General features: G+C 40.6%; 1 protein-coding gene across 1 annotated transcript; it reads right to left on the bottom strand.

Annotated features, from left to right (window-relative positions):
- Nucleotides 1-1,654: 1,654 nt before the first annotated feature.
- LOC139442731 (3'(2'),5'-bisphosphate nucleotidase 1-like) lies at nt 1,655-23,278 on the bottom strand. The gene is made up of 7 exons (XM_071223613.1): nt 23,047-23,278; nt 19,386-19,487; nt 16,221-16,331; nt 15,475-15,523; nt 8,162-8,305; nt 7,532-7,677; nt 1,655-6,143 (listed from the first exon to the last, which is right to left on the bottom strand). Exons 1-7 carry the CDS (start codon nt 23,164-23,166, stop codon nt 5,853-5,855), a joined length of 963 nt encoding a protein of 320 aa, XP_071079714.1. The 5' UTR covers nt 23,167-23,278; the 3' UTR covers nt 1,655-5,852.
- Between the last annotated feature and the right edge of the window lie 34 nt (nt 23,279-23,312).

The following is a 23,312-nucleotide window of genomic DNA, read 5'->3' as shown; positions in this document are numbered from 1 at the left end:
CGCCAAAGACCCTGATTCGATTCCCGACATGGGTATAATGTGTGAAGCCCTTTTCCTTTTGTCCCCCATCGTGATATTGCTAAAAGCGGTGTAAAACCATACTCACTCACTCACTTAACCCATATGTAGATTGTGAAAAAGAATCATTTCAGAAACAGTAGCAGCAAATCCTAAAGCCTCGCCGTAGTTTAGAACACAACTTCTCAAAACGCTCCCTCTGTCAACTTTATTATGAACCTTTCAAAACTATTCTGCATTACTACTCACTGAAAGTATGAAGGTTAGGTCTTTTTGAAAATGGTAAAGTTACACGTCTATGTGTCCACTTGGAAAGTTTGAGTGTCTATATCCGTACTATGTTTTGTTCAATCTCATGTAGGGGCGGTCGGGTAGCCTAGTGGTTAAAACGTTCGCTCGTCACGCCGAAGACCTGGGTTCGATTCCCGACATGGATACAATGTGTTAAACCCATTTCTGGTGTCCCCCGCCGTGATATTGCTGGAATATTTCTAAAAGTGGCGTAAAACCATACTCACTCAATCTCATGTAAATTTGGTATTTTACTCTGATACGAATCTTCTCTGCGGGAAGATCAGAGGACACCACCATAGGTGAATTTAATGAGATTGGGTGTTTTGTTGTTCAAGATATCCGGAACATTGCAAACCAAAGTGATTTGGCTTTAATATTCTCTTGTTGACTCAAGTATTAACTACTAACCTGTTTTAAGAATTTTTCAATATTGCTGATAACTTCCTTCAGTAATGTTGTGTTCATTTTAATGCAGTCTACAATGTTGTAATTGGAACTATTGTATTGTAATTCTACTGATATATCATGTTAAGAGTTCCATGTTAAAACTTGTGTTTAGATTAATTTTTTGTTGAAATTTCCAGTTTCTTTCAGTCCGTTGATAAATCAAGATATTCTTTTGGTTAGTTCTTATCTAATCATATAACATGGGACAATGTCTTGATTTGTAATGTTTGTAAATATAACTGATCACATTGTGTGGCATAACCATGATAACTGGTAACAGAACATTAAAAACGTACAAATGTGAAGGCCATTCATGATGATGTAATATGTTTTGTTTTTCATATGTATATATTTGGTTAACCAATGGAATACATCAACAAATGCAAATGAATAAATTCTTTGCAATTTAGTAGGATTGTCCTTTGTTTGTTGACATCAGAATTACACAGCAGCCAAGTATGATTGCATCTTCCCGCGGAAAGGGAGTTAATTGACAATGAAAGTCCAGTTGCCACCCTTGCCGAACTAGGTTCGAACTTATGGGCTCGATCGTGATTTGAAATCTGTTTACCTTCTGGTTGTCTAGTTTGTTATGGGGGGAGCACGGGTGGCCCAGATGTCTAAGGCGCCGTGATTCGCTGTGCAGAGTTGCGTCCCTTGGACACGCCAGAAACCTAGGATTGTGGGTTCGAATCCTGGTTCGCCCCGATTATGTTTCTAGGTTTGTCAGCACCATACCCGTGCTTGTGGCTTTCACCGAAGTGGTAAACATCCGAGACCTGCATCACTTCGGGCTTTCGGGAATAATGTTATAAGCGGCGTTAAACCCAACTCACTCACTCACTGATGTGAAGCAATTCTTTAGTGGCTACTAGAAAAGATAAGTCATTTAGCAGAAGTTCTATGTTTTATTGATTAAATCTTTAACGACATGGAGAAAATGAAAACTTAATCTTGAGTAGAGCAACAATGATGACAGGATCCGAATACAACTATAAGACTTATCATATATGAAATGATAAAAGAAAGAATTATTCCCAAGGAAGACTTAAGAGGCGTCTCTTATCAACATTAAAACTGATCCCATCGTCTCTCAAATGCATATCAAGCAATTTCATAAGTTCATCTTACATGTTCAATTACTTTCTCTAAAAGTATTTCCTAAACATGGTGATACATGACAGATGTTTACATAAATTGCTATGTAAAATGGCACTCCAATGTAAGTCCAACATATTGCCACACAAGAAGGGAAACATTTTGAAACTAAAACTGATGTTTTCTGTTTTTTGTGACAAATACAATCCTTTGAATACAAAGACAATATTGTGTCAAATATGTTCAAAACCATGTGCAGGTACTTCCTTGGTATTGTTCTTGCAGAAATACACACTCCAAGTCACGGACCAAGTATCTTCTGGTTTGTAACATTGCAACACTTGCTGACAGGCTTAACTATGAAACACTGACAAGAAGGCACATTATTGAATGATTGTGCACAAAAAGCAAATGAAAAAAAGGCACATTAATATGCAGTTGAAACAAATAAATGGCATAACGTGTTTAACAAAATATTATTACAAAGTGTGTAAACATGTAGGATCGGTGAGCACAGTCGGAAGACGGCTAGAGACGTGGCTAAAATGTGTGACTTTCCAAGCACCCAATAACCCACACAGCAGGTTTCACAAGTTACCATTTAAAGGGCAAGTTCACACGGAAATGAACCTTTTTTTCTTGTACTTTTTCCACATTAAAAGTGTTAACATTGAAGTGTCATAGACAAAAATATAAAAAACATCATATTTAATTAACATATTTTTTGCACTAAAACGATTTATATTTTTCACATTTACCAAGTGTTCTATTTCCATAACAAAAACACCATGGCTTATGTCCCTTGCAATATGACGTCATTGGTGCCAATTGATAAACATTATGACGTCATCATGCTTTGTTAGAGCCGCTTCACGTGGTGTAGGTACAGTTTTGTGATTCTAGCATCTCAGATGCCAGCCAGAATTGTGTTATGCTGAGTCACCACTGCGCCGGAGTGTGTCGTAGACCATGTTGTTTTACCGCAAACTGGTCCTTGATATCTTTTGCGTTGAGAATAGACAGGGACCCAGTTGAATTGGCACCAATTACGTCATAATCTAAGGGGGATAACTCTGGCCTATTTCGCTCGTAAAACGAAGGCCTCATAACGGCATATCAATTTCACACTATTGTGAGCTTCCTACTTTCACTGTGAAAAAAAATGAGTGTATATTTTCAAACACAGACACTAACTAATTCTAAAATTGCGTTTTGTTTAGAAAAAGCAAGAAAGTGATTTTTGCGTGTACACTTCCCCTTTAAGGATCAACACATCTTGTACAGACATAAGTTGGTGTCTTTTCAAATTACCCACTTCTGAAAAGATATCTTCACAACAAACATGGAAATGATGTAAATTGCAGTTCATTACTAAATGGCCTCCAAGGAAAGTCCTAACAAAAGAGAGTGGACAAGTGGGATGAAAGTCATATTTGGGTCAATAAAGATTGGTTTGTGACAGGTGATTATGGACTGGCAGGACTGAAAAGCATTGACAAATTTCATGTTTATAAAATGCAAATAAACTGGTTCTCCCCAAAAGGTTTTCAATAATCATGGTTTGGATTACCTGGTTTTCAAAATTTATTATTTTCCATAGTTTGAACATTTGTATTAATTTAAAAATATATTTGGTCACCATGTACATTGGTAAGAATAAACAGATTTAGGTTTGGCATAAACATGTTGGTAGTTTGAAACTGGAAACAGAATCACAATGAAACAATTCGATATCTAAAATAAGAAAAACACAACGGAAATAGACAAGTTTGATGACACTGTCAAAGCCCTGAGCTCATAGTGACTAAAGGTAGTGAGTGTTATTTGTTTCAACATCTAACACTACATTAAATCTGCAGCACAAAATCACATGGAATGTTAAAAAAATGTAACCGGCCAATGCTCAGATATACATTGTGCTGAAATCAGGCTTTCAGTTGGAAAAAAAGTGTAATGTAAATGAATTATGCACACAAGAATTAAGACATGTATTCAATAAAATGTACACAGAGAAGAAGTGCGACAGTTATACAGGCTACATAAAACAATGTAAGTTGTAACCTTAAAATACATGAAATTTTGGTAACACTACATCACAAATTAACATAACTACGGGATGTACAAGCAACAGTATGGGTTATAGCACTAGGGTGAGATACGTGAGTTAGGCAGTGATATTATATATGTAGTGAGGTTATGGCATTTCATATATCATAGCACATACCTGGTCTCAGTGTTACATTTACCTGAGGGGTCTCACACACACTCATTCCCTCAACCAGTCCCAGTCAATTCGAAAATGCTTTGAACCCACAATGTTAACTAAAATATTGATGTTAGTAATTTATTTATGCTGGTCCTTTCAGTAACTTCAGTTATACCGGGGTATTTATCACTAGGTCAGACAAGGCGAAAGAAGACCATAAAACAGAAACTATTTGATTTTAGAGCCTCATGGTACCGGGTATTGGGATAGAGAGAGAGAGAGAGAGAGAATGGAAACTTACTGATAAAATTGTGTTTGACTGTTTACAGTGTCCATAAATGTTCTTCCACTTGGAACTGACAGTGTTAGTCAGAGTTTAAAATGTTAAAATTTCAGCTTATAGTATACTTAATAAAACTTGCAAATCTAAAAACGCATAATGTTTTACCGTGAATTCATCTGAAACTGGATGTTAGGTGTGAGAATCTGTCCCCTCAGTACAACTGGTGAGACATGATACAGTCTTGTGATACATGCTTGTGATACGACACTACACGAGTGATTACTGGCCAGGATACATAAACTTGATAAAGCTGAATGTATCAAACCAACATCCATACACAGAGACTCGTTTATGAATCCATCTTCAGAACTCTTGATTTCCTGCAGCTATGTGCTACAAACAAAAGGTTGTTCTCCACACAGAAGAAATCTGCTCTCTTTGAAATTCCCACATCTTTGGAGTATTTAACCACATGGCTTCTCATCCATTGTTTTACAGGGATATACTTTTATCTCCATGTCTTCATTACAAGAGTATTGCAAATAGATAGAAAATATATATATAAATATTAAATCTTTCATCTATGCACATCTTAAGAAGGCAAAACTAACAACATTAAACTTATAACATTTACAAACTTTTGGTATATAATAACTGCAGGAACTGTGGTATCAAAAGTACCATCTATTTTGTGCAACTAAAGCAGGTACCATATATTTCTGATTGTCATACCTAGTACCACTTTAAAAGCTCTGCTTAACAAACAGTATAATCATAACAAATAACTCTGCTTGAATACAAATGTTCTTATGTGGTATCCACATATCCGTCAGCAAGGGCTTATCAAGGCAACTGTCTACTAAACATCATTTTCTATACACATCTAAAAATGCAATATGAAAATTACAAATTTCTTCTCTAAAAACCCTATCCACTGTCAACATCATTGCCAGGTATAGAAGGTAGGTACACCAGATGATGAATGATGCCTAAGGACAAGAAACTAAACCCAGTCTACCAGCAGGGCAAGCCAACACTGTTATCACAGGGCCACCTAAAAAATGGCTGCTGATCTATTTTGTAATATAGTCTCTACCCATCATGGTATTCTAAATTCATAACAATATCCTGCTCCAGAGACGGGTCATGAAGGTCGTTGCCATTGGTATTTCAGCGGTGAGGTAAATGTCATACTCACAAGTTAGCTATTGAAAGACGACCTTAGACAATATCACAAAAATAATGTCCTGACAAAACATTTTACAGGTATCAAAGAATTTACAAGTATCACAATACTGACTATTACTTTCTCTACAAATAACATATTCAGATTCTGATTGTAAGCACCATTAAACAACAAAGGAAACCATTTTGAGCTTGAAATATTTTAATCCTACCATCACCATTTTGATTTTTACAATTACAACTGGTTTCTAGGATTTCTATAGAATGCTTAAAATACACAGCTGCCTAATCAAACAATAGCCTATAAAGTGTTCCTATGTTCTAAATCTTGCTTCCACTGTCACCACTGACAGGTGGTTCTGGTCGGAACTCTTGTTTAATGTCCTCGGGTATCTTATTGACATACCACTCATGATTGGCTAATGTAGCCAGAACCCCCTCGGAGTTCTTCCTTTGAACATCCCGGTGGTACAAGATGGGATCCCCCAGCATGTTTGTGAGGGACCCCCCTATCGCATGAAGCACGGCCTCTGGGGCACAGGTGTCCCACTTCTTGCAGCCCTTGCTGGCAAACACATATGCATGGACTTTCCCTTCTATCAGAAGCAGCACCTGTAATCAGCAAGTAACAATATATCAAATGATCATACCGGATGAATAACTATGATATTACACTATTTAATGTATGAAAAAGGAACTCACATCATGCCCCCGTCATACCTGACTAACTCACCTTATGCCCTTCCAATCCCGACCTGATCAACTCACCTTATGCCCCACCCATCCAGACCTTATCAACTCACCTTATGCCCCACCCATCCCCACCTGATCAACTCAACTTATGCCCTACCCATCCCCACCTGATCAACTCACCTTATGCCCCACCCATCCCCACCTGATCAACTCACCTTATGCCCCACCCATCCCGACCTGATCAACTCACCTTATGCCCCTCCCACCCCGACCTGATCAACTCACCTTATGCCCCACCCATCCAGACCTTATCAACTCACCTTATGCCCCACCCATCCCCACCTGATCAACTCAACTTATGCCCCACCCATCCCGGCCTGATCAACTCACCTTATGCCCCACCCATCCCGACTTGATCAACTCACCTTATGCCCCTCCCACCCCTACCTGATCAACTCACCTAATGCCTCAACCATCCCGACCTGATCAACTCACCTAATGTCCCAACCATCCTGACCTGATCAACTCACCTTATGCCCCACCCATCCCGACCTTATCAACTCACCTTATGCCCCACCCATCCCCACCTGATCAACTCACCTTATGCCCCTCCCATCCCAACCTGATCAACTCACCTTATGCCCCACCCTCCCACCTCATCAATTCACCTTATGCCCCACCCTCCCACCTGATCAACCCACCTTATGTCCCAACCTCCCACCTGATCAACTCACCTTATGCCCCACCCTCCCACCTGATCAACTCACCTTATGCCCCAACCTCCCACCTGATTAACAAACCTTATGCCCAACCCTCCCACCTGATCAGCTCCCCTTATGCCCCACCCTCCCACCTGATCAGCTCACCTTATGCCCAACCACTCCCACCTGATCAACTCACCTTAAGCCCAACCCCTTCCCACCTGATCAACTCACCTTATGCCCCGCCCTCCCACCTGATCAACTCACCATGCCCCACCCCTCCAACCTGATCAACTCACCTTATGCCCCACTCTCCCACCTCATCAATTCACCTTATGCCCTGCCCCTCCCACAAGATCACATCACCTTACGCCCTATTCCAACCACCTGATCAACTCACCTTATTTCCTGCCCCTCCCACCTGATCAACTCACTTTATGCCCCACCCCTCCCACCTGATCAACTCACCTTATTCCCTGCCCCTCCCACCTGATCAACTCACCTTATGCCCCACCCAAACCACCTCATCAAGGCCACATCCCACCCTAAACCCAACCACCTGATCAACTCACCTTATGCCCCACCCCTCCAACCTGATCAACTCACCTTATGCCCTGCCCCTCCTACCCGCACCACCTCTGTTGGCTCCACTGCTTCTACTGCCTCGGTAACAGTTCTAGTAGAGTGTGATCTTGTTGTAGTTATGATGTTTTGATCTTTTGGGGGCATCTGTTTTGTAAAGCCATAAGCTCCTAAAAACATAAATCATGAAAGCCTGATTAATGTTGTGTAAAAACAGAAAATGAGATTTGTCTTGTCAGTCTTCTTCGTTCTTTGAGAGGCATTTAGAGTACTAAGTAAGGATAAGATATATGGATGAACAACTTCTTTATTACAATCAGGAGCGACATTTCGGCGTAGGTTCGAACACCGTTATCAAGCAAGTGATCGATTCTGACCGGCTGATCCATATTAGTTGCCTCTTATCTATTCCAAACCAGGTCCCCATGCATGTCACAGCCTGTTAATAATCATCTAGACCAGATAATCCAGTGATTGATATTATGAGCAACAATTCACACCGTCAGGGTGTTGACATGCTGACAACAAAGTCACCAAGCCTGACAACTAGTAGAGGGTGCTAAGGGGCAGTTCTCACTTGAAATCCCCTCACAACAATGAGTGCCTACCTGCGTGACAGCCACATGGGTAGGCCTATAATAACATGTCACTCACCTAGACCAATAATTCCCCATATACATCGCCCAAAGTTGCTTTCATCCCCCAGCTGGTAATTGTGATATGGCTGATATATCACTCCTCCAACCGCCTTGCCCTTGACTGCTACACCAATCAACACTGTCACATGATCCAGCAGACCTGTAGGACAACATAGGAAACAGGGCATGCTCAGCTGATATGATGACTAAATAGATCTGAAAAACATTAAATAAATGTCATTTCTAAAAGTATAATGGTACTAGTAGGATGTAGTGTCGTTTTCCTTTCCTTTCCTTTCCAATTAGTTGTCCACTTTCTGAGATGGTCTGGCTTCATTTTGAGCAAAAAAACAAACATGCAGAACATAAATATTCGTTGACTGGTACTTCCTTATGGGTGTTTGTTTGTTTGTTGTTTTACGCCACACGTAGCAATATTCCAGCTATATGACAGTGGTCAGTAAATAATTGAGTCTGGACCAGACAATCCAGTGATTGACTCGTAAGCATCGATCCACACTATTGGGATACGATGACATGCATCAACCAAGTCAGCAAGCCTGACCACCCGATCCCGTTAGTCGCCTCTTACGACAAACATGGTCGCTTTTCATGGTAAACATGGGTTGCTAAATACCAATTCTACCCTAGATCTTCATGGGTACCTTTTGGGTCTAGATGCCTGGTGATAGTGTTGAGAAATGACAGGCTGTGTAAAATATCCATAACGCTATAATGGCTAGGAATTATTTATCTACATTCGCAACTTGTTGTTTCAGTTTATTGAACTCTGCTCTCAATATAACTGAGTATCGCCTGGTATCTTGCGATACGATTCGGATCACGGTACAGACTGATGATACTACTGGTATCACAATACACAACATCCAAAAGTAAAAAATGCTGAAATCACTGAAATACAGCTCTAAAACCTCTTTCTTCATACATTTATTTTTTTGTTATTTAAAAACTTTAACAAAGAAAACCACAAAAACAAAACAGTTTTCAATGAAGGGATGGTTATCAAACGTAACAGTTAGTGAGTGCATCCCAGATACCACGTCCTTGTGTCCTGCCATGCATACAGGTGGCGCACTATTCTACTTCTGCCATTAAGGGAGGTAACTCTATTACTTCCTGATCTATTAATAATATATCGCAATCTCACAAACTGATGATTCAAGTATCGTGTGAACCTATGATATCATAGGTATCGGTGAATTGTTACAGCCCCTAGGATTGACTGGTGGGCATATAGCGTGTGAGATAGGATAAGTATTTTAGATATACAACTTATTGTAAAATGTGATTCAAAACCACAGTAGTGAGTGAGTGAGTATGGTTTTACGCCGCTTTTAGCAATATTCCAGCAATATCATGGAGGGGGACACCAGAAATGGGCTTCACACATTGTACCCATGTCGTGAAACGAACCCGGGTCTTCGGCGTGACAATCGAACGCTCTAACCACGAAGGTACCCGACCACCCCGCAAACCATATTAAGTAACACTGTCTAGTGTCCTAAGAAAAAGCTCATGGATATAGCTGACACGCTCACAAAGACACATGTACGTGAAGAGAGGAAAACACATTTGGGTTGCAATGTGTGTAACATGTTCATACGTGAGTGAGTGTAATTGTTAAGCTAAAATTTAAATTGTTTCAGAATGTATCCAGCTATTTGATTCTACAAGACAGGTATATTACTATCTCCCATGGATGATAGGACCAACCAACTTGGCATCTCCTTTTACACTTCGTCGAAACCCTCCATCACTGTCTCGGTGATTGTATCAATAGGTTAAGATGAGAAGAGGAACGATCTACAATATCCACAAGAGGATCGTCGATCCACTACCCAACATCTTGGCAAGAGGAAGAGGAATAGCGGAGTTCAACAAATCCGTTTTCAATGAAGGTGCTAATAGTTTCGCTTTTTTACCGGAGTGTTTTTTGGTTTTTGTTATTTTGTATGAGATTTTACAGAGCCTATCTAGCTCACATCCCCGACATTTGTGCAAGTAAAAGGATTCATCAGGCAAATCCACACATTGGGCACATCGCACCAATGTGCTGCAACATCCATTGACAATCAGAACACACATCATGCGGGTATGATGGTAAAAAAAATAAACGTCTGCAAGCAAGACACACAGGACAGCACGTGGACTTTTCATCCATGATGAAACACGACTAATAGGAAAAGAAGGGGGTAAATTGACAAAAAAAAGTTTTAAAAAAAAATGAATCCCCTTGTGTAGAAACATGTCACCACAAGGTGGCTGTTAGAAAGAGAATGAGTTGGCTGGGTAAACCACATGTTCAGCGTGTATGGGTTAACATGCATGACCCAGATTGCTGGGAGGTGACCATGGTGATGTTTGGTGTGTTCAGGTGAATGAGGATAAGTTCAAAAAATGACATTTGTCTCCTAATTTACCTGCCACATGATTAGATAATTCCTGGATCTGTACATGGCATATGTGCATGTTATGTTTATGATATCAAAACCATGCACCCAAACACCCGATACAGATACCCATTGGTAAAATGTCTTGCATCATAGTTGAAATTAATGTGCCAATGCTGAACATTAGAATGAACCTTGTGACACCCTTTACAGTATTAACAGCATTAGCATGCTATCACACCTCTGACATCCATAGAATCACCTTGGCAATAACATTAACAACAATAACAAAGAGAACAATCTTCAACCTTAACACAAAATCACACTTAAGCTTGAACGATCATGGTAAGTTCAAAGACTGAAATTGGCTACGGATAGAACCTGTGGGGTTGGACCGGAGAACTGTGGGTGTGGTGGACTGAGACCTTTGGCATAGAACTGTGGGATCAGACATATGATCTGTGGGTGAGGCACATAATGGAATATGACCTGTGGTTGGGACTTAGGATCTGTGGGGTGGGGAATGTGAACTGTGGTTGGGACTTAGGATCTGTGAGGTGGGGAATGTGAACTGTGGTTGGGGCTTAGGATCTGTGAGGTGGGGAATGTGAACTGTGGTTGGGGCTTAGGATCTGTGGGGAAAATGAACTGTGGTTGGGGCTAAGGATCTGTGGGGTTGGCAATATGAACTGTGGTTGTGCCTTAGGATCTGTGGGGATGGAAATATGAACTGTGGTTGGGGCTTAGGATCTGTGGGGTGGGGAGTATGAGCGGTGAGGAGAATAAAGAATTCAAATCCTGACATTTATTAATGACAGCTCAGAGTATCAACCCATTTTTCTAGTGATCTCAAAACAACTAAATAAGAACAGAAAACAGGGCCTATAACATGTATATGTTATAAATGTTCTAAATAATTCTAAACAATTACCAACTATTTTTACTGTTCAAAAAAACATACCAACAGCAATACAATCCTCTTCATAAGATAAACGTTCTTGAAATGTTAAGCTTATTAGCAACCAGAAGTCACCATGGCTGTAACTGCTTTTATGACAGTGTAATAACCAGGTACTTTTCATGTGTACTGGTTTCTGGTAGGTGATTCAGTGATGGGGAAGTTAATATAGTTGGGGCTTAGGATCTGTGGGGTGGGCAATATGAACTGTGGATGGGGCTTAGGATCTGTGGGATGGGCAATATGAGCTGTGGTTGGGGCTTAGGATCTGTGGGGTGGGGAATGTGAACTGTGGTTGGGACTTAGGATCTGTGGGGTGGGGAATGTGAACTGTGGTTGGGACTTAGGATCTGTGAGGTGGGGAATGTGAACTGTGGTTGGGACTTAGGATCTGTGAGGTGGGTAATGTGAACTGTGGTTGGGGCTTAGGATCTGTGGGGAATATGAATTGTGGTTGGGGCTTAGGATCTGTGAGGTGGGGAATGTGAACTGTGGTTGGGACTTAGGATCTGTGGGGTGGGGAATGTGAACTGTGGTTGGGGCTTAGGATCTGTGAGGTGGGGAATGTGAACTGTGGTTGGGACTTAGGATCTGTGAGATGGGGAATGTGAACTGTGGTTGGGGCTTAGGATCTGTGGGGAATATGAATTGTGGTTGGGGCTTAGGATCTGTGAGGTGGGGAATGTGAAATGTGGTTGGGACTTAGGATCTGTGAGGTGGGGAATGTGAACTGTGGTTGGGGCTTAGGATCTGTGGGGAATATGAATTGTGGTTGGGGCTTAGGATCTGTGAGGTGGGGAATGTGAACTGTGGTTGGGACTTAGGATCTGTGAGGTGGGGAATGTGAACTGTGGATGGGACTTAGGATCTGTGGGGAATATGAATTGTGGTTGGGGCTTAGGATCTGTGGGGTGGGGAATGTGAACTGTGGATGGGGCTTAGGATCTGTGGGATGGGGAATGTGAACTGTGGATGGGACTTAGGATCTGTGGGGAATATGAATTGTGGTTGGGGCTTAGAATCTGTGAGGTGGGGAATGTGAACTGTGGTTGAGACTTAGGATCTGTGAGGTGGGGAATGTGAACTGTGGATGGGACTTAGGATCTGTGAGGTGGGGAATGTGAACTGTGGTTGGGACTTACGATCTGTGGGGAATATGAATTGTGGTTGGGGCTTAGGATCTGTGAGGTGGGGAATGTGAACTGTGGTTGGGACTTAGGATCTGTGAGGTGGGGAATGTGAACTGTGGATGGGACTTAGGATCTGTGGGGAATATGAATTGTGGTTGGGGCTTAGGATCTGTGGGGTGGGGAATGTGAACTGTGGATGGGGCTTAGGATCTGTGGGATGGGCAATATGAGCTGTGGTTGGGGCTTAGGATCTGTGGGGTGGGGAATGTGAACTGTGGTTGGGACTTAGGATCTGTGGGGTGGGGAATGTGAACTGTGGTTGGGACTTAGGATCTGTGAGGTGGGGAATGTGAACTGTGGTTGGGACTTAGGATCTGTGAGGTGGGGAATGTGAACTGTGGTTGGGGCTTAGGATCTGTGGGGAATATGAATTGTGGTTGGGGCTTAGGATCTGTGAGGTGGGGAATGTGAACTGTGGTTGGGACTTAGGATCTGTGGGGTGGGGAATGTGAACTGTGGTTGGGACTTAGGATCTGTGAGATGGGGAATGTGAACTGTGGTTGGGGCTTAGGATCTGTGAGGTGGGGAATGTGAAATGTGGTTGGGACTTAGGATCTGTGAGGTGGGGAATGTGAACTGTGGTTGGGGCTTAGGATCTGTGGGGAATATGAATTGTGGTTGGGGCTTAGGATCTGTGAGGTGGGGAATGTGAACTGTGGTTGGGACTTAGGATCTGTGAGGTGGGGAATGTGAACTGTGGATGGGACTTAGGATCTGTGGGGAATATGAATTGTGGTTGGGGCTTAGGATCTGTGGGGTGGGGAATGTGAACTGTGGATGGGGCTTAGGATCTGTGGGATGGGGAATGTGAACTGTGGATGGGACTTAGGATCTGTGGGGTGGGCAATATGAATTGTGGTTGGGGCTTAGGATCTGTGAGGTGGGGAATGTGAACTGTGGATGGGACTTAGGATCTGTGGGGAATATGAATTGTGGTAGGGGCTTAGGATCTGTGGGGTTGGCAATATGAACTGTGGTTGGGGCTTAGGATCTGTGGGGAATATGAATTGTGGTAGGGGCTTAGGATCTGTGGGGAATATGAATTGTGGTTGGGGCTTAGGATCTGTGAGGTTGGGAATGTGAACTGTGGTTGGGGCTTAGGATCTGTGGGGTGGGGAATGTGAACTGTGGATGGGACTTAGGATCTGTGGGGAATATGAACTGTGGTTGGGGTTTAGGATCTGTGGGGTGGGGAATATGAACTGTGGATGGGACTTAGGATCTGTGGGGAATATGAACTGTGGTAGGGGCTTAGGATCTGTGGGGTTGGCAATATGAACTGTGGTTGGGGCTTAGGATCTGTGGGGTTGGCAATATGAACTGTGGTTGGGGCTTAGGATCTGTGGGGTGGGCAATATGAACTGTGGATGGGGCTTAGGATCTGTGGGATGGGCGATATGAGCTGTGGTTGGGGCTTAGGATCTGTGGGAAATATAAACTGTGGATGGGGTTTAGGATCTGTGGGGAATATGAACTATGGATGGGGCTTAGGATCTGTGGGGTGGGCAATATGAGCTGTGGATGGGGCTTAGGATCTGTGGGGAATATGAACTGTGGATGGGGTTTAGGATCTATGGGGTGGGCTTTGACTGCTTTTATGACCAAGGCACTTTTCATGTGTACTGGTTTCTGGTAGGTGATTCAGTGATGGGGAAGTTAATAAGTGGGTCAAACGTACTAGGGAGATGGCACAAAGTCTGAATAATCACCTATCACTAGTCAACTAGTCCTGTCCATGTTAACATGGTCATCAATAATGTCAGGATGTGAACAGATTAATGTCAACTGTTCAAACAACACAGGGACAGGTCAAGTTCTGCTACAGTGGACTAAGGCACAGCAGCAGATTTATGTAGGCAATGTTAGAGGCGATTGTCATAAGCAAATGAATGCACAGCAAGTCAACACAATGCATTCCATCTACTTGACAAGGATTAGGGGAGGTAACTCATCCAACCTACTTCCTGCGCTACTGAGGTCCACTTGTAATCCAGGTTTCTGTGCTTTCAGTTTAGATGCACCTGCATATTGAGGCATCTATTGCAATTGTTGGAGAAGCAGTATGATAACAGAGGTGATGGTAGAAGTCATTAACAAGGAATTAAGTTCCACAGCAACAGATACACTATCAGGTCAAATCAATTGATTTTCTTGCTTAAGGTTAAAAAAAAATAATAATCTTCGATCTCAGGCACTTCTCGCATCATCATAAAGTCTGCCGCACGTTTCATTTTTATTTCCGTTTTGCAAAGAATTTGTTTTTAAAATGTTTCAATATTCTGAGTCTCGAACACACGATCCAGGCAGTTAAATGCTACAATATTCAAGTACATGATTTCCCCGAGATTATTGTAAACAAAATTTGGTTACATACTAGCTTGAACAACCCCCACAAAAAAGAAAAAAACACTGCCCGTCCACACAATAATTTCAATAGCCTTTGCCTGAGAACCTATTCTATTATTTTTTTTAAGCCTAACAATCAACTCACTCCTGTCCCCACTCTCTCCCTCCTTAGATTTGGCAAACGTACTGTATTTGAAAATTTAAATTTACCCTTTGGACATTTTTTTATTGAATCTTTGTTAAAGCAGTTTTTGCAAGAATATGAGAAGATATCCTCTAATGAACCTGGATATCACTTTTAAATCATTTTGCACATTGAAAAATCTGCAAAACAAGGAATGATGCTAGTCTGGCCAAACTGATCCTCTAAAATTAACTAAAAGTTGGAATGTACAGGCTATAAACATGATAATGGAGTACTGACCTATTGTAAATTCTGATGTTCCATCCAACGGGTCCACCCAAATGACAATCTGAAAACAAAAGAATGACAACTTTGACAGTGAACTTAATAGGCACCAGAAATCTTGATCCAACGTAAGGAAAGCTGATGGTTATCATTCATAATCATGATGCAGGTCATTGTTATATCATTTCTGCAAAACATTATTAGCAGTATTCGAAAAAATGTCCTTCAGTTTTTTTCACATAGTATTTGAATCAGGGGACCTTCTCAATCTTAAACTTTTAACAATAGGGTTATGACAAGGACCACTTTCATTCTTGATTACGAACAGGTATCAGTTATCAAATTTGAAGAAAAAATGAATTTCTTAGATTAAACATCATTACAGAGATGCGAGGTAAGGTGAGGTGAAATTGGGTTTAACACCACATCCAAGATTTTTGTACTTATATAGCGATGTGGATGCATGTGTGTATGTATGTATGTATGCCGCTGCCTATACTAGTCTGGACAGATGCCGATTTATAGTGCTGGCCCACTGAGATACCATCCTGCAGTTTAACAAATATGAATACCCCTACTTAAGACACAGTATACTGACTCAGAGCCGATCAATCCTTGTTTTAGCCTGTTAATGCCGAGCGCCAATCAGGGTAACATCTCTGATGCAAATTCCTTGCAGTAAGTACAAATCAAACATCATTTTCAGTCATTTTGCTTGGTTCCTGGGTGAGTTAAAATATACATATTCAGCATTTCCTTACATCATCATCCTGGACGTTGGTCAGGTTTTCAGGACACTCCAACTTGAGGACCTCTTCATCCATGTCTGTCTCGACGAAGTCATCTGGGATCTTCTCAGCTGGATCCAGTTGCTGGAAGAAACAGTTCATGAATAAACAGTCAAAACTCATATCTCTAGCTTGAGTGGACAACTTCATCCTTTAAAAATATCAGTCAAACCTCATATCTCTAGCTTGAAAGGACAACTTCATCCTTTGAACATATCAGTCAAACGTCATATCTCTAGCTTGAGTGGACAACTTCAGCTTTTGAAATATCAGCCTAACCTCATATCTCTAGCTTGAGAGGACAACTTCATCCTTTGAAATATCAGTCAAACCTCATATCTCTAGCTTGAGAGGACAACTTCATCCTTTGAAATATCAGTCAAACCTCATATCTCTAGCTTGAGTGGACAACTTCAGTTTTTGAAACATCAAATGACATATGACTGATACTTAAGCGCCCTTAATTGTATGACCCCTAACATTTGCTAAATCTTTCAACTTCATCTTGAGGCTCATGGCATGAACCCTTGACCTTAATCCCAAAAGAATGAATAATATGAGATATCAATACATTTGAGATAAAATAGTTTGATAATGATGACAGATGTTATATAAGAGACTGAGATAACCGATTGCTCAATCAACAGACACAATATCTCCACTCCCACGAGTCGTGACACGCGACAACATTGTTTTCTTTATCTTGAACATGAAGCCTTAGATATAGATGAGTACACATATTGACAACTAGATAGAAACAGTGACAGACAAGACAAACATCCATGTTGACCTCAATACGATAAAACCTAATCCACTGTGATGCTGATGCAATGTTATCCACATGAAATCAATCTAAATTGATTGAATTTTTCAGTGACTATAACCACAAAAAGAAAAAAGTAACATGTTGTCAAATCAAGCTTTGAAATTAACATACATCTGCAAGTCTTAGATATAATTTCAGGAAAGACTAGAAACATTTCCTTGTAAAATACCACTTTGACCATGAGGCAGAAAGCAAGATGTTGCAGATAATGTTCGAAAAGAAAAATTAAATTCTTCGCCTGCAAATTTGTCTACTCTAACTACTTGTTGAGGAGTATTTTAGGCCATTCATGACCAACTTGTGTTATTCTGTGACAAGCCGAATAGAGACTCATGCCCCTCTCATGGCCATTTTTGCGACCCGGTTCCATCTTAGCGCAAACGGGCATACCTAAAACAATTGTCAACTCGTTGCATAATGGTTTACATATATTTCCCCATATATTATACATATTTCAGATGCAATTTAAAGCACATCAGGACGTGCGGAATTATACAGTGTGATTGAACACATTTAACTGTGTCTTGGGTATATTTTTAGATGCAGGACATATGTAAAATCAAAAATTATTTCTGAGGGATTCTTTGATGAAGAACTTGAAATCATACGTGCATTCTCATTGGTCGTTCATATTTTTGCACATAACATTATCGATAGGGGGATGAGTCTTCTTGCAGGTTACGGAAAAGGGTGAGTGATGACGAATGTATTTTAGGCATATCACAGCGTGTCGCTTAATGTGGAAGGGAAGACCCCAACGTGATGAGGGCTTAGATGTTCACCACGTCGGTGACGGCAATGGGCATGGATAAGGTACTAACTACAAAGGATCAGAATCTGCTATTGAAAACCAGCTGATCCCGGGATGCACCTCTGTACAGCAATCTCTGCTGTCACATCAGGGGGGATCTATTTTGAATATTTTGGACACTTTGAAATACCTTAAGAACTTCCTAGACATTTATTATACCATGTATTCTGACCAGTAGTGACAGAAAGAACTTTTTGGGAGCCTTTGTTTGTACATGGTGATTTTCATTGTGACATTTTTCTTATGAACTGATATCTTATCCACAAAAGATTACTGAAATACTTAAAACATGTTCCATTAGCTGTATGTTCTGTTCACATTTGGAAGATTTTTGCAGTATAGCTGATAGGTGCCAGCACATATCGGCTAAAAACATGTGCCCATGTTGGTAATGAAACCCATGGTCCCGCCACCAGGAAGTTAGAAGATGGATGATTTATCTGAAATAGTGTCTGGTGATCTGTATTCAGAGTACTAACTTTTTCTAAGATAGGGATTTTAATAATCTACATTCCAACTGTCCATATGAAAAAGAAGTGTGTTACTGCATGTCCTGTGCATTTTGTTGCACTAGGCACACTTACTAACTACAGCTGCAAATTCACACATAGTGTAGAGGCACATAGGGAAAGCACATTTGTATGCCGATGTGTCTTATCTTGCACGTTATCAAGGGAAGGGTGGAACACCTGAACTTCCTACACACTACAACCCAGGTGGCTGACCTACTAATCCGCCCAAAGTGGAAATCTTCCATGGTCAGCTGACACTAATCGGTTTTCTTCCTTCAAGGTCCATTCAGTGTTAAGTTTCATGGGCTACTCTGAATGTATCAATGATTTGGCTTCATTTTGCATTAGTCGTGCAGCTTTGCACAGAGGCTGCAAGACTGTTGGCTTCCTTTCATTATTATGCTGAAAAACTATTTGAAAATCTGTTGCATTGCACAATGAGATCCTTATTAATTGAAAAATTAATATACCCAACATTCTCTGGTAAGTAGTCAACTTCATGCTTGCAGTGATTGTATGGTATATACTGAATCTTTGTAAGTATTCTAAGCACTTTCAAACAATTTAAGCCCTACACATTTCTCATGTCCCCTTGAATGGTAGGTTAGTGGACCACAATGAGATAATCGCTCTGTGACTTTATGTCAGTCTAAGTTCAAGTAAGGAACTAACAGCTGAAATGGGCCTTAGGTCATCATCCCACATTTTCCCAAGGCAAGGGAGTTAACCGGCTATGAAAGTCCAGTTTCCACCCTTGTCGAACTTGGCTGGAATTTCATGGCTCGATCATAGCACCAGCAGTGGTTATAACAAGTTATGCCGCTTCCATGTCCTATTGACCAGTCTTGACTGGAGGAAACTTTACCTTGCCTTGGGAAGATGCCATCCCTTGGATACTGTTAACACTGAATATTTTGGCTTGAGCTCCAGGACTTGTGCAAAGTTTATAGGGTTGTACTAGTGTAAAATAGCCTCTCATGTCAACTTACCTCTTCTCCAAAAATGGCGACTTTAGGAAACTGTCTGTGCAATGACGCAATGATACACCGCTGAGCTGACCTGTCAGCTTCTGTCTGCAGGTCATTCTTGCCCTGAAACAAAACAGTCAGACATTGATATGACCAGGAACCAAAATGCCATGCTTTGATCTGAGAGAGAGGGAGAGAGAGAGAGAGAGAGAGAGAGAGAGAGAGAGAGAGAGAGAGAGAGAGAGAGAGATTATTGGTACAGGGAGCATAAGGCACTTAGCCCAACTCCATCCATATCATGCTGGGGGACAGTGAGAATGTGCTTCACGCAGTGTAATCATGTAGAGAATCAATCCCTGGTCTTTGATGTGAGGAGTCAACACTGTAACAACCAGGCTACCCCTACACCGATTAACACACACAGAATAACCTTGTAGAGAATCAATCCTTGGTCTTTGATGTGAGGAGTCAACACTTTAACAACCAGGCTATCCCTACACCGATTAACACACACAGAATAACCTTGTAGAGAATCAATCCCTGGTCTTTGATGTGAGGAGTCAACACTTTAACAACCAGGCTACCCCTCCACCGATTAACACACACAGAATAACCTTGTAGAGAATCAATCCCTGGTCTTTGATGTGAGGAGTCAACACTGTAACAACCAGGCTACCCCTCCAACATATTTCTTGTTGCCTTCTTTTACTGGAATTAGTTCCATAAATGGCTGTGCCACAATTTGTGGGGAGGAAACTCTTGTATGACAATAGTTCCGTCAAACTGAAATGTTCGCTGCAGTGAAATGTCAAGTGTTATGTTCACTGCAGTGAAATATCAAGTGTTATGTTTCTGCAGGGATATAGGAACGTTGTTCTTCCGTCCCTCCATTTCACAAAGGGGACAAATTTTCTCAAACAATATTTAAGTCAGAGAAATTAAATTTACTGGTTATGATCTCAAATGATTTGGAAAATTAATTAATGTTACTGGTTATGATCTCAAATGATTTGGAAAATTTGTCCCATCAATTATTGTTTTACAGAATTATGGCCCTTGTTCCATGCTTTTCAACTTAGTGTGAACTGTATGAAATGGGGGGACATGTATTTGAATGAAAGTTTGCATGCTTATCTAAGAGAAACTTGTAAAGGCTGATTTAGAAAATTGGTCCCGTAAATTATTTGTTTACAGAGTTATTGCCCTTGGTCCATGTTATTTTACTTGGTGCATATGTCTGCAAGTGGGACGCGCTTCCTTAGAAATAACTGAAGTTAAGACTTATCAAGACTGAGTTATTTTTTTCAGGTCCTTCTGTGTGTATTAATTTCACATTTAATCATTTAATCTGAAATAAAGAGGCCCAAGTGCTTATATAGATCTACTGCACTCATTCTGCTGAGTCACATGAAACTGGGACACTCTAATCTCAACGACAGAAACTACTGAAGTTAGCTAACTGATATCTGAGAGATACATATCAAGACTGAGTTATTTTTTCCAGAGAGAGGCCTTTTGTGTGTATTAATTTCACAAATGCCTATCTCTTTTTAAGGCTTAAAAGGACTCTTTTTTATAGTTTATATTCACAACTATATGAACAAACAAAATTCTAATGTGCCCCAAGGTGGGAGATAGTGATAATCTGTTTTCTTTTTTTTATGTGCATAAATGTCTGACTACTCCTGGAGTTAATCTAGATCTTTCCCGCACTCATTCTGCTGAGTCAGATGAAACTGGGACACTCTAATCTCAATGACATCTATCCACAGCAGAAACTCAGCTCATTCTGACTTGTAGTTCATGCAACCCAAATAATTATGTTTAATTAAATATAGAGCTTCAGTCAACTTCAGTGTATGCATGAACAGATTGCATCACAGTATTCGACGTAATAAGCGCCCCGCTCTAATATGCGCCCACGGCGATATTTGCTAATATATTGGCTAGTGAACAATACCAATTCGCACCCCTTCCGATTGATCAATGTACACAACACTTATTTATTCGCATATAATACGCACTCATGTGTTATATGCACCCTTATTTATGGGCAATTAAATTCTGGAAAAATGTATCTCTCGTATATAAACATTTCAGGCTGTCATCATAAACCACAAAATTTATCTTTCCACTCTGTATTTTTTTCTTCACCAAAATAATATTCTAATGAGAGCCCCCTATTTCTAATTTTGAGAGCACCCTGGGCGCTTATTACGTCAAATAATGTACATATGTTTCTAAATAGTTTTTGAGAGGGCTCCAGTAAAATAATTCCCAAATGGACATTTTGTACCCAACTCTTGAGACCCACAGCAGGTACCCGTCATAAATGTCACTATGTCATAAATGTCTCTTGTCATAAATGTCACAATGGGACAGAAGGGTAGCCTCATGGTTAAAATGTCACTCTGAAGACCCAGGTTAAATTCCTGACATGGGAACAATGTGTGAAGCCCACTTCTGGTGAAGCTCACTTCTGGTGTCCCCTGCCGTGATATTGCTGGAATATTGCTAAAAGCGGTGTAAAACTCTAGTCACTCACTCACTAAATGTCTCTATGTCATAAATGTATATGTTACACAAGCAGAAAACCATATGTTTTCAAGTGTGCCACAGGATACTTCTATCATAAATGTGTGCCCTTAGAACTAAAGTATGCCAACAAGGTGAATACTTTTGAGGTTATTTGAAATGTTGTCTTTTATTCTTTTAGTCAGTGTTGAGTTTCACTCATTTCACTCACTGGTCACTTTAGTTAACAAAGAAATACCATGTCAATCAACCATGAAAGTTTCCATTGATAGCTTTTATGCAATTACTGGTTGTGATCAAGACCTATTCACAGAAGTCCATCTTCAAACCTGATAAATGCCTTTCACCCTGAGCTAAATATAAAGCAGTTGTAATTAAGTAAGCTTGACTTTTTCCTTTTTATTGACATTAATAATACCATTTTAGATTTGGCAATCCCAGGAACTTGTTGGTTTTTATTATTAATTTTTAATTATGGGCTTTCAAGTTTCATATGCTTATCATTTATAACTGGCTTCATATAATTGAAGTGTGTGGTTTGTAGGCACCAGACACTTATTTTAACCATGCTATTACATTTTAACTATGCTGTTACAATTTTAACTGTTTCATTTTGTGACTTGAGAACACCAGAGCCTGTGTTAACTTTAGAGCAAATAAATGTGCAGCAATTGAGGACATAACAAGTGATGTGGATGCTGATGTAAAATGGGTCATCCTTACACATGGGCCAAAATATAAGCAAATTAATTTGCCAATGAGTAAAATCAGTAACTAAGTTCTTAACAATTTAACAAATATGAATAAATAAATTTTTGAAAAAGAAGAAGTACCAAAGCAACTAACTGGCAACCAAAAACAGATTGACAAAATAGATCTAATTTGGTCCCAAAATAAATGTAGAAATTAATTAATACAAATTATATCATAAATTCATAGAAAATTCAATCAATCAATCAACAGTGGTCAACCTATCAATCAATTTACGCGAAAGACAGATAGCAGTGATGCGCCCAGTTAAAATGTTAGCCTAACGCTATAAAGCATTGGCCTACAGTTACGCGAGCAATCGCTGAGAACTTGGGACTCGTCACCTAAAAGCGACCTTGGTGACAGGTTAATTTATGAAGTAATTTGATCATTTTACCTTCTCGACGATCCCCAAATCTCCCTTTCTGAGAATATCTCTAATAACTAATCCTGCTCGCTTTGAAACAGCAACAGAGGATGAAATTATCCGCATCAGAAGTGGAGCAGTGGCAGCCATGATGTATCACGGGTAAACAGTCGGGTGCGAATGCTTTCCAAGTCGTGATCGACACGGTTATGGGTTAACCCTATATATAGATAAGAAGACCTCAGCTCGTGTACTCGAATGGTTTTCTCACGCACGCTGTCATTATAACGTCCAAA

Source organism: Haliotis cracherodii, unplaced genomic scaffold (assembly GCF_022045235.1).
Source record: "Haliotis cracherodii isolate W230 unplaced genomic scaffold, xgHalCrac1.p SCAF_5, whole genome shotgun sequence".
Taxonomy (NCBI): Eukaryota; Metazoa; Mollusca; class Gastropoda; order Lepetellida; family Haliotidae; genus Haliotis; species Haliotis cracherodii.
The sequence above is the reverse complement of the archived record's forward strand: the minus strand, read 5'-3'. Positions and strand labels throughout refer to the sequence as shown.

What these genes read in the sequence shown, in the direction of transcription:
- LOC139442731 (XM_071223613.1), bottom strand. Translation starts at nt 23,166, where the DNA reads ATGGCTGCCACTGCTCCACTTCTGATGCGGATAATTTCATCCTCTGTT. An exon ending in ATGGGGAATTATTGGTCTAG is followed by an intron (nt 7,678 to 8,161) that starts GTGAGTGACATG and finishes TTATGTTTTTAG; the next exon opens with GAGCTTATGGCTTTACAAAA. An exon ending in TAGGAGGGGCAGGGCATAAG is followed by an intron (nt 6,144 to 7,531) that starts GTGAGTTGATCA and finishes TGCTGATTACAG; the next exon opens with GTGCTGCTTCTGATAGAAGG.